Source organism: Centroberyx affinis, unplaced genomic scaffold, assembly GCF_046629955.1.
Source record: "Centroberyx affinis isolate AG114_WGS23_722 - 3 ecotype Tasmania unplaced genomic scaffold, CSIRO-AGI_Caff_v1 ptg001258l_1, whole genome shotgun sequence".
NCBI lineage: Eukaryota > Metazoa > Chordata > Actinopteri > Beryciformes > Berycidae > Centroberyx > Centroberyx affinis.
This window is the reverse complement of record NW_027279769.1, coordinates 297,068-309,686: the sequence shown is the minus strand read 5'-3', so window position 1 is coordinate 309,686 and position 12,619 is coordinate 297,068. Positions and strand designations below refer to the sequence as shown.

At 46.3% G+C, this 12,619-nt stretch overlaps 1 protein-coding gene across 1 annotated transcript in view; it reads right to left on the bottom strand.

The window, feature by feature from the left end:
- Positions 1-12,619, bottom strand: part of LOC139648789 (plexin-A2-like) — a 122,042-nt gene that overhangs the window by 30,848 nt on the left and 78,575 nt on the right. The window contains exons 5-9 of the mRNA XM_071525027.1: positions 9,750-9,873; positions 7,362-7,515; positions 4,383-4,479; positions 1,949-2,063; positions 417-617 (exon numbers count right to left, since the gene is read on the bottom strand). Coding sequence (XP_071381128.1) covers positions 417-617; positions 1,949-2,063; positions 4,383-4,479; positions 7,362-7,515; positions 9,750-9,873 — 691 coding nt within the window. The remainder of the gene's footprint in view (positions 1-416; positions 618-1,948; positions 2,064-4,382; positions 4,480-7,361; positions 7,516-9,749; positions 9,874-12,619) is intronic.

The following is a 12,619-nucleotide window of genomic DNA, read 5'->3' as shown; positions in this document are numbered from 1 at the left end:
TGAGACAGTGAGAGAGCAGGGGAGAGAGAGAGAGGGAGAGAGAGAGAGAGAGATGTGTTTCCACTGGGAATATACTGCAGGAGTCAGTACGCTTGGCTGGAGGGCAGAACCTTGCTGCAGTCTTCTCCAGTGTATTACCTAGGCTGCATCTATTGTGTCTCCACTGACTGAATGACACAAACACACACAAACACACACACACATACACACACACATGCACACAGATACTAATAAAATCTACCTAGACACTAATAAATCTATCTATGCATTATTACTGTGTGTGTACACAATATGTATGTATGTATCTAGCTATATCTGTTAGAAAAAAACCTCAACCACAGAACCAAGTTACACACAGACACAAATCATGCATATCACCGATCACACTCCACCCAGCCCAGCACCGCCGAACCTACCGAGCTGTTCTGGCACTGGACGCTGGAGCTGTTGAAGCGGAGGGCAGTGACTCGGTGGCTGACACCCTGGATGTGGAGGACACACTCGTAGCCCCGCTGTCCGGACTGGGGCTGCGGCAGGTTCCTGGCCTTCAGGGTGATGGGCTTCACCTCCCCCGCTGGAATCAGGATCTCCTCGGAGCGCACCAGCTGGGGACAGTCCTGGAGGAAACCAGTACAGGGTGGAGGGCAAAGGTCAACAAAACCAAACACACACAAATGATGTTTAGGTTGGCATCACTAAAGTGATGAATGGGAAGCATCATAAAAAGTATAAGAAGAGTAGCATTAAAGCTACAATTTACCTTAAACTAAAATTTAAACTTACTTCTATGATGTTTGGAAGCTCTGTTTAGATATTTAAACATGAGCAACTCTTTCCCATCGTCAAGAGACAAATCCTGGAACTGCTCCATTGGCAATGAATGGGAGACTGAGCATGACTTAATAAGTGCTCAGTGTTTTACAAGGATGTGGCCACAGTTTATAGTTCATTACTGTTAGCAATATAATGTGAAGGCACCCACAAAATCAGCCTCAAATTGATTGCCAGCAAAACAACTCCAGGCTTTTTCTCTTGATGGAATCAAAGATTGACGTTTTGGTTCTTTATTTTCTGGTCTTGGGAGTTTCTGGTCTTGACTGAGCTCTCTAAGATCATAGGTGTAACGTCTTATACTGATCCCATACCAGCCTCCATCCCATAAACCTGCCTATAATCACAACAATGATGGGGAGGAAAAGATGTATGTGGTGTGTGTGTGTGTGTGTGTGTGTGGAGTCCATTGTGTGTAGTGTGAAGTGAAAAGCCTCTGCAGTAGTGGTGTCCTCTCAGGTAGCGCCAGTGGATCAATGTGTTACTTTACACCCCCGAAGGCAGTAAACACTCTTCTTGAGAAAAGAGAAAAAACAACATGTACACACACACACACACACACACACAAAGAAACTACACACGAGCAGTTGCCCGTATGCATGCGCACACAGTCAGAGACACGCAGATATAAACATGCATATCGACATACACACGTGGACACAGACACACTTCAAGCAGTACAACTTGATTGACTTGGTCAGAATGATCCCATGTCATTGTTAAGACATGCTAAGCTCAGTAACTCCACAGATAATAGACTGTTAATTGCTGCTGCAGAGAACAAGAGCTCTGAATGAGAAACGCCAATACGGAAATAGAAGAGCTTAGATGGCTGTCTTTCTGAAGACATGCCCCGGGGCTGACACAGAGCTGGAACACAGAGCTGGATGCAGGCAGAAGGAAGAGAGGAGAGAGAGAGAGAGAGAGAGAGAGAGAGAGAGAGAGAGAGATGATGGAGATGGAAAGAGAGTGAAGAGGACAGAGGAAAGGATAGGAAAGAAATAGAAACATGTTGTGCCAGCAAGCTTGCTTGTCTGTGTGTGTGTGTGTGTGTGTGTGTGTGTGTGTGTGTGTGTGTGTGTGTGTGTGTGTGTGTGTGTCTGTGTGTTCCACCAACCTCAGAGGCGTTGACTCGTCCCTCCTGGAAGGAACAGCTGGAGGGGTCATGGGTACACAAGTTGCGGTACTTGCACCAGTGGCAACGGAAGGCACTGTTCACGCATGACAGACACCTGCATGGGCCACACACACACACACACACACACACACACACACACACACATACACACACACACACGTGCGCACAGAGCAAGAGAGTCAGGAAAGAAAAGGAACCGCAGTCAAGTAGGGGGAGGGACGTTCGCCAACTGGGGGAAGTAGCAAGGAGGAAATGAGTTCAGATCCCAAGTGGGCACCTGCTGTTGTTGTGCCCTTGTGGTTGGCACAGTACCTCATGGCTGCTGGGCCAAGCTCTCCCTGCATATTCCTACTGCCATATATTAATACTGCGTATCACGTGTGACTGGGAGACTGCATACGAGCCCACATAACCAGAGTCAGATGGGGAAAGAGAGAGAGACAGAGACAGCGAGCAAGAGACAGAGTGGGGGAACGATGAGTAATGAGGACAAATAAGACATTGGCACAGCTTGATCCTGCAATTACCATTAGCCCTGTATTGTTGGAGTGTTGCTGTAATTACCAGCTGGTAGGTGTGTGTGTGTGTGTGTGTGTTTGTTTGTGTGTGGGTGTGAGCGTTTGTGCATATAAGTAAGTGTGTGTGTGTGTGTGTGTGTGTGGGTGTATATGACACACCGCCCTGCTGTGCTGGCTTGGATGGATGGATGCAGGGATGGATAAATGGAAGAGGATGGGATGAAGGATGGATACGAAAGCAGGAAGAAGTGACAGACTAGCGCTAGAGGATGTGACACTCTCTGTATGTTCACCTCACCATAGCAAAGACAATGTACACTGGTAATTGATTGTGATGGCACTTACTATACTATGTATTCACGAACAGTTGTTAAGAGACTGTAATGTAGTCTCACTTGGGTCTCTCTCTCTCTCTCTCGCGGAGATGAGGTTGAGTTATGCATACTTGCTTATTCTGAAATATTCATCGGTGCAAAAGCATGGGAGGGATCTCTGGCAAGCGTACACTAATTCAGAAGAATAGGGCTGATTCACCTTCAGGCAAAGAGAGTGTGTGTGTGTGAGAGAGAGGGAGAGAAAGAGAGGGAGAGAGTTGGCATTGGGGCGTATGAGGGAGAGCGTATGCCCTTTTCAAGTGTATGCATCTTTCTTTCAGTGTGTGTGTGTGTGTGTGTGTGTGTGTGTGTGTTTGTCGTCACTGATTAGCTGAGCTGACGTGGGAGCTGGTAATTGCTTTCTGCCCTACTCAGACAAGGTCCTCAGACAGCAGACAGCCACATACAGCCACATACAGCTATAGGCGTGTTCTCTCACAGGCATACTGTAACATGTTACTGTTCTAATTTCAGTAATCACATTACAGTTACTGATCAAACAGATAGGTTGTTACTTGCGTTACATTTTAACCTCTTTACTGGGGTAATGTCTGATTCTAAGATTCCCCTTGTCTTATCCTGCCTTCAAGTCATGTTGGACATAATCAGAATTACGAGTAGAGCGCACATGAATGAGTCAACAAAGGGGTAAATAATTTCAGATAGTCCTAGATGTCGGAGCACCAGAAGACCTACAGACTTTTCAAATGAATATGCACATTCAACTAAAGTACCACGCAAAGTAACTTTGAGAAAAATAAATCCCGGGCAGGATCTTCACTGATGGATTACCTATCTCAAGCAAGTTTCAGAGTCTCTGCAAGTTGATGTGGGTGTGTGTGTGTGTGTGTGTGTGTGTGTGTGTGTGAGAGAGAGAGAGAGAGAGAGAGAGAGAGAGAGAGAGAGAGAGAGGGAGAGACTGTCTGCTTTTATGTAGAAAAAAGAGACACCAGGGTACAATGATTCGTTTTAGTGGGGAGACAATAGTTGGAGGATAATATGAGATGCTACGATTCCTGAACCCCTGCTATCGTCTCTGCTATATCCGCCCGATCCTTTCTATCCTCCCTATCCCCCCGCTCTCCTCCAGTGATACTCCCAGGTCGACAAGGCCGAGCTGTTGTAAAGGCACCGCAGACGCTGATACCTCCAATCCGGGGGATTCAATTCAACATCACTCAATCAGGGACAGACATGCCATGAAAACGGGCATGAAATCCCCACTGAGGTCTTGTTAGGCAGAAAGCGGGGCGTTTGTAACGTGTCTGAGAGGAAGGCTTCATTTGGGCAATAGTGTAGAAACTTCCTGTTATAGCGCTCGGGGAACAGCTAGCGATCAGATTGCATTAGTCTTTACAGGGGATATTTTTAGGGGCTAAGAGACTGGGGCCGGCTAAGGTTAAGGACAAATTGTAACTAATTCCCACAGCATTGATTCAGTGGCGCTGGGCACCGGGGCTGGGGCATTGTTGTTGTAAATGAATAGAGGATGAATGAGCAGAGCGAGAGAGAGATACTCACAGTTGGTGCACGCTGCAGTTGTAAAACTTGACCTCTGTGCTGATAAGCATTTGACCGGTCTCCTTAGAATTGAGCCTCAGCTCCACGCCCGACCAGTCTGAAAGAGAAAAACAGATATATAGAGAGAAGATGAAGAATTTTCCTACACCCATACATTAATACACAGTGCAGTGGCTTTAACTTTGATTATTTTGTACAACAGACCAGAAAATTCAGCACTTAGCATCAAACCCTACTAAATCAAATCTTATGAGTAATTCTATAAAGGGATACATTTACTTCTACTTCATTGCACTTAAAATAAAATATTGCACTTATTACACCGCTACATTTCCCATTCACCTCGTTACAAAATCCTCCTCGTTTACTGTTTCAATTTATGATTAACTGATTGCATGGATGCAAAGTGGCTGACACTTGTACACTTGAAAGTTGATACTATAAGACTTCTACTCAGGTGATATTTGAGATGAGAACTTTCACTTTTACTTACGTTGTTGTTTGTCAAAGTACCTCTACTTTAACTGAAGTACACATTTGAATTGAATATTTTTTCCGCCTCTGCATACTGCTTATCTCCCTTAAACTAGAGCTGAATAATCATTTCTTTTGTTTCCTGTATGATATCCAGGAGTTTGAGTGCAGCACTGCCAGCATAACAACACGATCACGTTGAATGGTATTGTATGCATGGTGGCCAAGGTAAATGGAAAAGTACTCAGGTGAATAAAAGCATAGTTTTTTTTAAAATTTTAAATCATATAGGAAAGCATATAATTGAATCCATTTTATGCCCTGTATTTTGTTGAACAGAGTACTGGCTGTGCTTTTCTCTGTATTTCTCTGTATAAAAAAATTCTCTGTGAGAATGCAGACTACATAATGTGTGTGTGTGTGTGTGTGTGTGCGTGTGTGTGTGCATGTGCGGAGCAGGCTGAGTTTCAGATGACATTCAGTGTGTAGGAGGCTTGAATGACCCTCCGTGCCCTGTTCTCTCCACAGCACCTGTTGGGAATCAGGCTCCGTTTCACACAAGACTGTTCACCAGGCAGGCTAGGCTCATCGCTGACTTCTACCACGGCACATTTGTCTCACAGGATCTGGCAAACACAGTGGTACAGAGTTCCCATCCACGCAAACACTCCTCTAGCTTTTTTATTTTTCTGGAAGACTGCCAGCCATTTTCTTTCATTTCAAGCTCGACGTGGGTCCGGACTCATGAAACCCCCGCCACTTCGGCTCTCCCCTCTCCCTTCGCTCTTGTTTTCATTTCTTTTTCTCCTCTTTATTTCCCCTTCACCTCATTCTCATTTCCTCTCCTATCTATTCCACTTTAACTCACTCTCCTCTCCTCTCCTCTCCTCTCCTCTCCTCTCCTCTCCCATGCCATTACCGCTGCACATGATCAATGTTCATGTTGTCGACAGGGCTGCTGAGGGACAGGGGGTGGGGTGGGGGGTGGTGGGGTCGGAGGGGAGGAGGGTAGAAGGGAGGTCAGGAGGAAGTGTCCTCAGGGGGATGAATGGAGAGTTAAAAAGAAGGGATGGGCAGAGGGGAGAGGGAATGAATAAAGGAGGGAGGAATGGGGAAGGTGGTCAAAAGGCAGGAGGCAGGGGGATAGAGAGAGAGGGACGTATGGATAGATGGATGGATGGAGGGGGGGGCTTATCGGGGGGATTAGCTGACATTTACCTGGGGGAGAACATTCATATTAGTGCCTGATGCACCACTCCCCATGGGAGCTCTGGGCAAACATGGCTGTCATTTACTCACAGGGAGAGGGATTACCGAGCCCCAAAAACACACAGTGATTTCCACACACTGCACATAATATATTATTCAGGGCGTTCGGTTTTGTCACCCTGCAGCCATCTTGGTTGGCAAACAACAGGTGTTTATTGTCAAACAGCAGGTGTTATTATCCATAATGACATATATGTATTGTAAATAAATGGATGCCCGAACCAGTGTGGAATATTTATGGCAATGTGCTGGAGGAATGCTTGAAATGTCATGGGAATTCTATGAATAGTATATTAGGGGTGATTATCATTTCTGGACCAAGACTTATTTTAGACAGTGTTTGAATATGACCTAACCGTGTTTTCATTGTATTAATACAAGGCTCTCAGACAAACTTTCCTTGAATGTCAGCTTAGATTGTGTGAGCTGAGGTAAAAATGGCTGACTGAACCTGCTGACCTCCGTTGAGAGGCTATGAATTATTTCTTCTCTTGTGCTCCTTTCAGGAAACACGTCTTCCTGAAGCAAACTGCAGACCAGCTATGCTAAGACACTAATCCACCATATCAACTTTCCAGTCACCCCTCCACCTAAAAACTGAGCACAGCAAGCATGTTAGACCGTTGTCCATTAACCCCATCCGAGGGCAGTAATGTGGTCAGCTGTAGCCCAGCCACAGGCCAGGAGGCCTCCATCTGATCCTCCATCAGCTCTAATGGGGCCCGGCCTTGTGTGTAGCACACTCCGCAGCCTCACAACTGATCCTGGGTCAGTGGGAGCTTGTTAGGCAGCTACTGCCCAAGCGAGGGAGGGGGTGCTGGATCAATAATGATGTTTCAGAGTGTATCTGTGTTTGTGTGTTACTGCTTTATTGTGTGTTTACGGTGAGTATGTGTGCAGATGGACAGTGAGCACAGACCTTTAACACTCAGCTCAACAGTACGGCATAAATATATGAGAGAGAGAGAGAGAGAGAGAGAGAGAGAGAGAGAGAGAGAGAGAGAGAGAGAGAGAGAGAGATAAACAAATCAGAGAGAGAGAAACAAATCAGAGTGAGAGAAACAAATCAGTCCAACAATGGCTGTATTTGGTGTATGAAGCCTCTATAGTGTTTCAGTTCTCTCACCTTTAAGTACATTGCAACAGTCAGATGCACCTAAGGCACACTACAAATAAAGATTCCTTTTCTTTTATTGAACTCATCAGTTGGTTGGTCTGTGTTTGTGTCATATCTACCTTGGTCAGTGGGGATGAGCGGGACATCCTTGGCAGCAGGAGACACACAGAGTATCTGGTTGCCGCTGACCTGTCCCTCCACCTCAGTCAGGTTGCCAAATGAGCAGGTTATGCCGGCGGAAAGGTCCGGAACGTCACTCACCTTCACCAGCAGCTGTACACGGGGCAGGACACATGGTCAAACAATGGTTTTATTATGTGACAAAGGTTATGATACACTGGTGACATTTTGGGCAATATCGCCTTCAGGAGGGATGGGGATTGGTAGGCGGGACAAAAAACATTGTGGATAACATAGTGGTCTGAATGCAATAGTGTAATAAGTTCAAAATACAATGGAAGAACATACTGTTGGTCAAAGCTGCCTGCAAAATTGTCCATCAACATTGCCTCAAATGTTGCGTATGTGTCACAGCCTCATAATCATCAAAATAAGGATAATACTGGGGTTAGTATTGTGTTTGGAGCTTTATCTTCCATCTGGGTGTGGATATTATTCCAGAGGTAGAGACGCCATTACGATTTAATCAGTGGTCAATGAACTCAGCTGCTTGAAGGGAAATTGGAAAAATGGCCACTTGACATCTCCTATTTGTTGTTTCGTCTTTCTCTAGAGTTCACAGGGACGCACAGATACATGAAACGCAAGCAAAAACACACACACACACACACACACAAAACTTCCATACACACACACACCGCACCACACACATGCAGACACACACACACAGAGGCGTTTGAAGTCATCCTCTGGAGAGCGGTGACACCGAGGCTAGAGTGTTCAGCTGTTCTGCCTATAAATAAATGTATTCTGCGTGCAGGGTGTGTGATCTGGCTCTTCAGCCAAGAGAGGCAGCCTGGATAATTATCACCATGGCATTTCACAGCCTTGTTCCATTAGCTGTTATTTTTGGGCCATACCGTTTGAAGTTTCCCTTTGTTTTATCTGCCTCTCACTAAACACCGCAGGGCTACTGGGACAGGCGAGGCAGCTGAACAGCTAAACTGTAGGCCTTTCAAGAGATGCTGACTGTCTCAGCAGCTCACTACACTGCCTCCCTAGTTAGCTGGCTTATTCTGGTACCCATTCAGAGGATGGGTGTTTTTTTTTGCTTTTCTTTCTTCTGCTGAAGACCTCTCTCCTCTTCCCCTATTTTAGTTTCACCATGTTTGTGTTGCTTCACTTTGAGGTGCGTCTGAGAGATCCTTGATTACAGCAATCACAGCAATCAATGTCTTTTGTTCAATGTGGAATTCCCTGAGTAACCTCTCACATTAATTAGCTCTCATCGTTCTGCCAAGACACACATACACGCATAAACACTCCAAATTGTTTGCACGCATGCATGCACACACACACGCACGTACGCGCGCATACGCACACACACGCCTCTGTCGCTACCGAAAGCAAGCTTGTCTGTGAGTGTTAAGTCCTTGCTCTTTTTGTTCCCCTGTCCTCCCTGATGATACGGTGGGTGTTTTTGGAGCTTGGCAGCGACGGCCAGCCTAATTGGTGGCGGAGTTTTAATAAAGGTAATTTGATTGTTTTCTCTGCGCTTCCCATCTCTCCTGGCGCCCAGCTGAAGAGGCTTTGTTGTCATGGAGATAGCTGTCTGCCACAGTGGAATTTGTGAATTGTGTGAATTTGTGTGTGTTTGTGGATGAGGTGGCGAGATGACCCTGTTGCTGACATGGCTGACATGGAAACATTTCAGCATCAAAACAAACATAACTGCAAACATGGTTTACTTCTGATAAACCACTGTTTGTAAACTGGGAGACAAGGCAGGGCGCACTGAGGGCGAGTTGGAGGGTGAGTTATAATGTGATGCAGCGGGATTCATTGTCGGTGCTGCTGGCACTTTCAGTAGAATTATTCTGATGTTCAGCTGGTCGGTTTAGCGGTGTGGGTGTCTAAAGAGCTGAAGTGTGTGTCCACATGTGTGCATGTGTGAAGCATTCAACACAACTTAGACAATCAGAGCTTTTTACTGATGCACTATCTGCCTGTTTCCACCCAGTCCACGCGGAAATACTGCACTGTACTCAGCTGCGCTCCGACAACTTTAACACCTACACACCCGCCCACGCAAACACATCTTGGCACATATACTGGCTGCTCCGTACCAAGTGAGCATATGCACGCCGAAACGCCCACGTAGAGCTCTTATGAACCTTCCAATCTAATGTTTATGCATCGACCGGAATCAAGACTAGATGAACTGCAATGTGGGATCGTTTAAAACGCAGCTCTGCCTCTACATGTGGGTGGCAAATATGCAGACGGGAGGCAATTTTTTATAGTGCAAGTAGTGGTTGAGATTGTAGGTGTTTAGCATACTCTGTGTGTGTGTGTGTGTGTGTGCGTATGCATCTTTGTTAACTTACAGGTACGCTGGGCTCTGACACTGCAATGCTGTCTGGGTACACGGTGGCCTTCACACACTGGTTGAGAGAGGCGGCGAAACGGTACGGCTCATCGGCGCGCTCACACCGGTTCCTCTGGGAGCAGCTGAACAGAGAAGAGGAGGCGGGGCAAAGAAAGAGAGAGGTTACCAATGCTGTAATAAAAAGAAAAAAAAAGAAAAAGAGGGGCTATCGATATAATAAGAATTAAAACATACTGTAAATAACCCAACAAATATACAAATTTAATAGACTACTAATGTTGCAATATTAAAGAAAACATTTACAATAGAAGGCAGGGGAAAGGAAGAAATACTACCAATTTTGTGAAATGAATGTAAACAGAAAGAAAGAGAGAAAATACTGTTTAATTGATACTGATATACTGATAATTGATCATGGGGGGAAGAAAGAAGGGTTGCCAGTGTTGTACCAGAAATGAAAACACTATCCAACAACAGAAGGAAGGGGAGGGAAAGACGAGGATTAACAATGCTGTAATAAAAATGAAAACACTATCTAACAGTAAACACTATCTAAGAAAAGGGATGATGAACAATGTTGTAATGGGAATGAGAATACTATCTAGTTAAAGTCCAGTCAGGGGGAAATAGCGCTGTGTCAATGTCCCCTCAACATGACATTACTAACTCACTCCTGTAAAGACCTGTATTACATAACACTCCCATCATCAATAACGGCTGGCATCTTTGACCTGAGCCCCAATGTTGCACCGGCAGTCCTTCTAAACTGGCCGCTGGCCTCCAGGAGGCTATGCATTCCCAATGAGCCACAGAACTAATCTACAGCAACATAATGGCTGGCACCACTGCCTCCAGCGCCTAATTTAATGCGCCATAGTCATATAAACTACCAAGCCACAGCACTAAGCGCTACACACCCAAATTACATCCTTCAATCACCGCATAACTTTGGAGACATAACTAGTGCAAATTACACGCCGTTCACTCATAAGGGATCTTAATGGTCAGACGCTGCATGAAGTACCTTACGACACCCACGCAATCCGCCCTGTCCCTCATTAAAACTCCGCCGTCTCCTCCTTCTTATTAAAACTGTGTTCCCTCCACCCCATTAGACCAAAGGCACTCTATCCTCGTCCAGCCCGGCAGTCTAAGTGTCTGTCTCGAGTCTGCAGGAGCAGCGCCGGCTAACTGGCTGTCTGGTCACAGCGGCTCTAATTGGACTCCGGCGGGTCAGCGGCTGTCCGCGGCGCTGACGAGCCACTACAGCGCTGTCCCTCCTCCCCTCGCTGCTCACTGTGTGTGCGTGTGTGTGTGTGTGTGTGTGTGTGTCGGTGTGCGTCAAGCCCATATCATGCCTCTTAACCACATACTCTCACACATATTGACTCTCAGCTACATCTTCATCCACAACCTCTCTGTGTAATTATGCTGTCAGAAGTTCAAGCCATATCCAGCAGCCACACACATGAACAGTCACAAGCACGTAAAGGTTCACACACACACACACACACACACACACACACACACACATATACACACAAACACTCGCACATACACACATCACTCCCTGGGGTTTTTAGAGAGCAGAGAAGTGTAGAATTAGTGTAGTAGTGTGCATCTCCCACTGGGAAAGGGGGGGCCACTGCGCCAGGCATGTGAACACGTTTTAAAATGGTTACCTGGTTTCCCCTCCTTTCACCGCCCCAGAAGCTCTATTTCTACACCTTCAATATGACGATTTTAGATTTCCATCATCACTCCTTTTATGCATTCTCTTTCTTCTCTATTTTGCACATTTGACTCCACCACTCCATCTCCCCTGCATTTGCCACATCTCTTTCTCTCTCTCTCCCTCTCTCTCTCTCTAGTCTCTCTCCCTTTTGTCTCGCTCTGTCACAAGTTGAAATTAGTACACCTTTCTTGACAAGGTGTTACTCTGTCTGCAATTTGGTGCTTCTCTTTTACATCCACAATGGCAGCAGAAAATTATACTTAATGTGCTTTCAGGTGTGGGCTGCGGCACGATGTTTTATGCATGTCTCCTAGGCGTGGGGGTACAGATGCAAAAACCTGGGCGGTCATTAAACTGACAAAAAGCCCCGCATTGATTTTCCTCACTGTGATTTTTTATTTATTTATTTTTTTTGCAAAATTTATTTCAGTAGGGAGGGAGGAGGGAGATGGAAGTGCAGTGAGGAGGTGTGGAGGGAGGGGGCCGGTGGTGGGGGGCAGGATGTTCGCAGTTGCCATGGTTTCAGGAGACGGCCATTATCTGTGTGTAGTTAGAAGCTGACCCCTTGCCTCTCTCATTAGCTGAAGTGCATGCCACTAAGTGTTGACTAGCATCCTGCCTTCCCCATATTCCCCGTCTCGACCCTCCCTCCCCTCCCCTCCCTCCCCTTGCTCTCTGGCCCCGGCCTGTCACTCAACAGCCTCTCCGCCGCTTTGTGTTCCATCACTCACATTCCTGAGGGGTGCCCTCACATTGTGGAATGCTCAGAGGTGTTAAAGGAACGGATACACAAGCATGAATGCCTGTTGGTGTGCACGCGTTCGATTTTCTTTTTGTTATACAGCAACACACACAGCTGGATAAAATAACATGCAAGAATGAAGGAAGGGAAAACGTGTGCGCGCAGACACATTCGAGCACGTAAGCACGCGGACACGCATGTGCACAAACAGATCGACGATATGAGCGCGTGCGGCTCTTCCAACCCGGTGCCTGTCATAGTGGCCATTTTCCCCTCGAGTCGCAGCTACAGGCAGTGAGCCTGGGTGTTACTCTCTCCAAGCCCTGTCCATGGTGCTGAAGTAGTAGCTGGCTGTTCCATCATTCCTCCTCTCTGCTATCTAAAACAACGC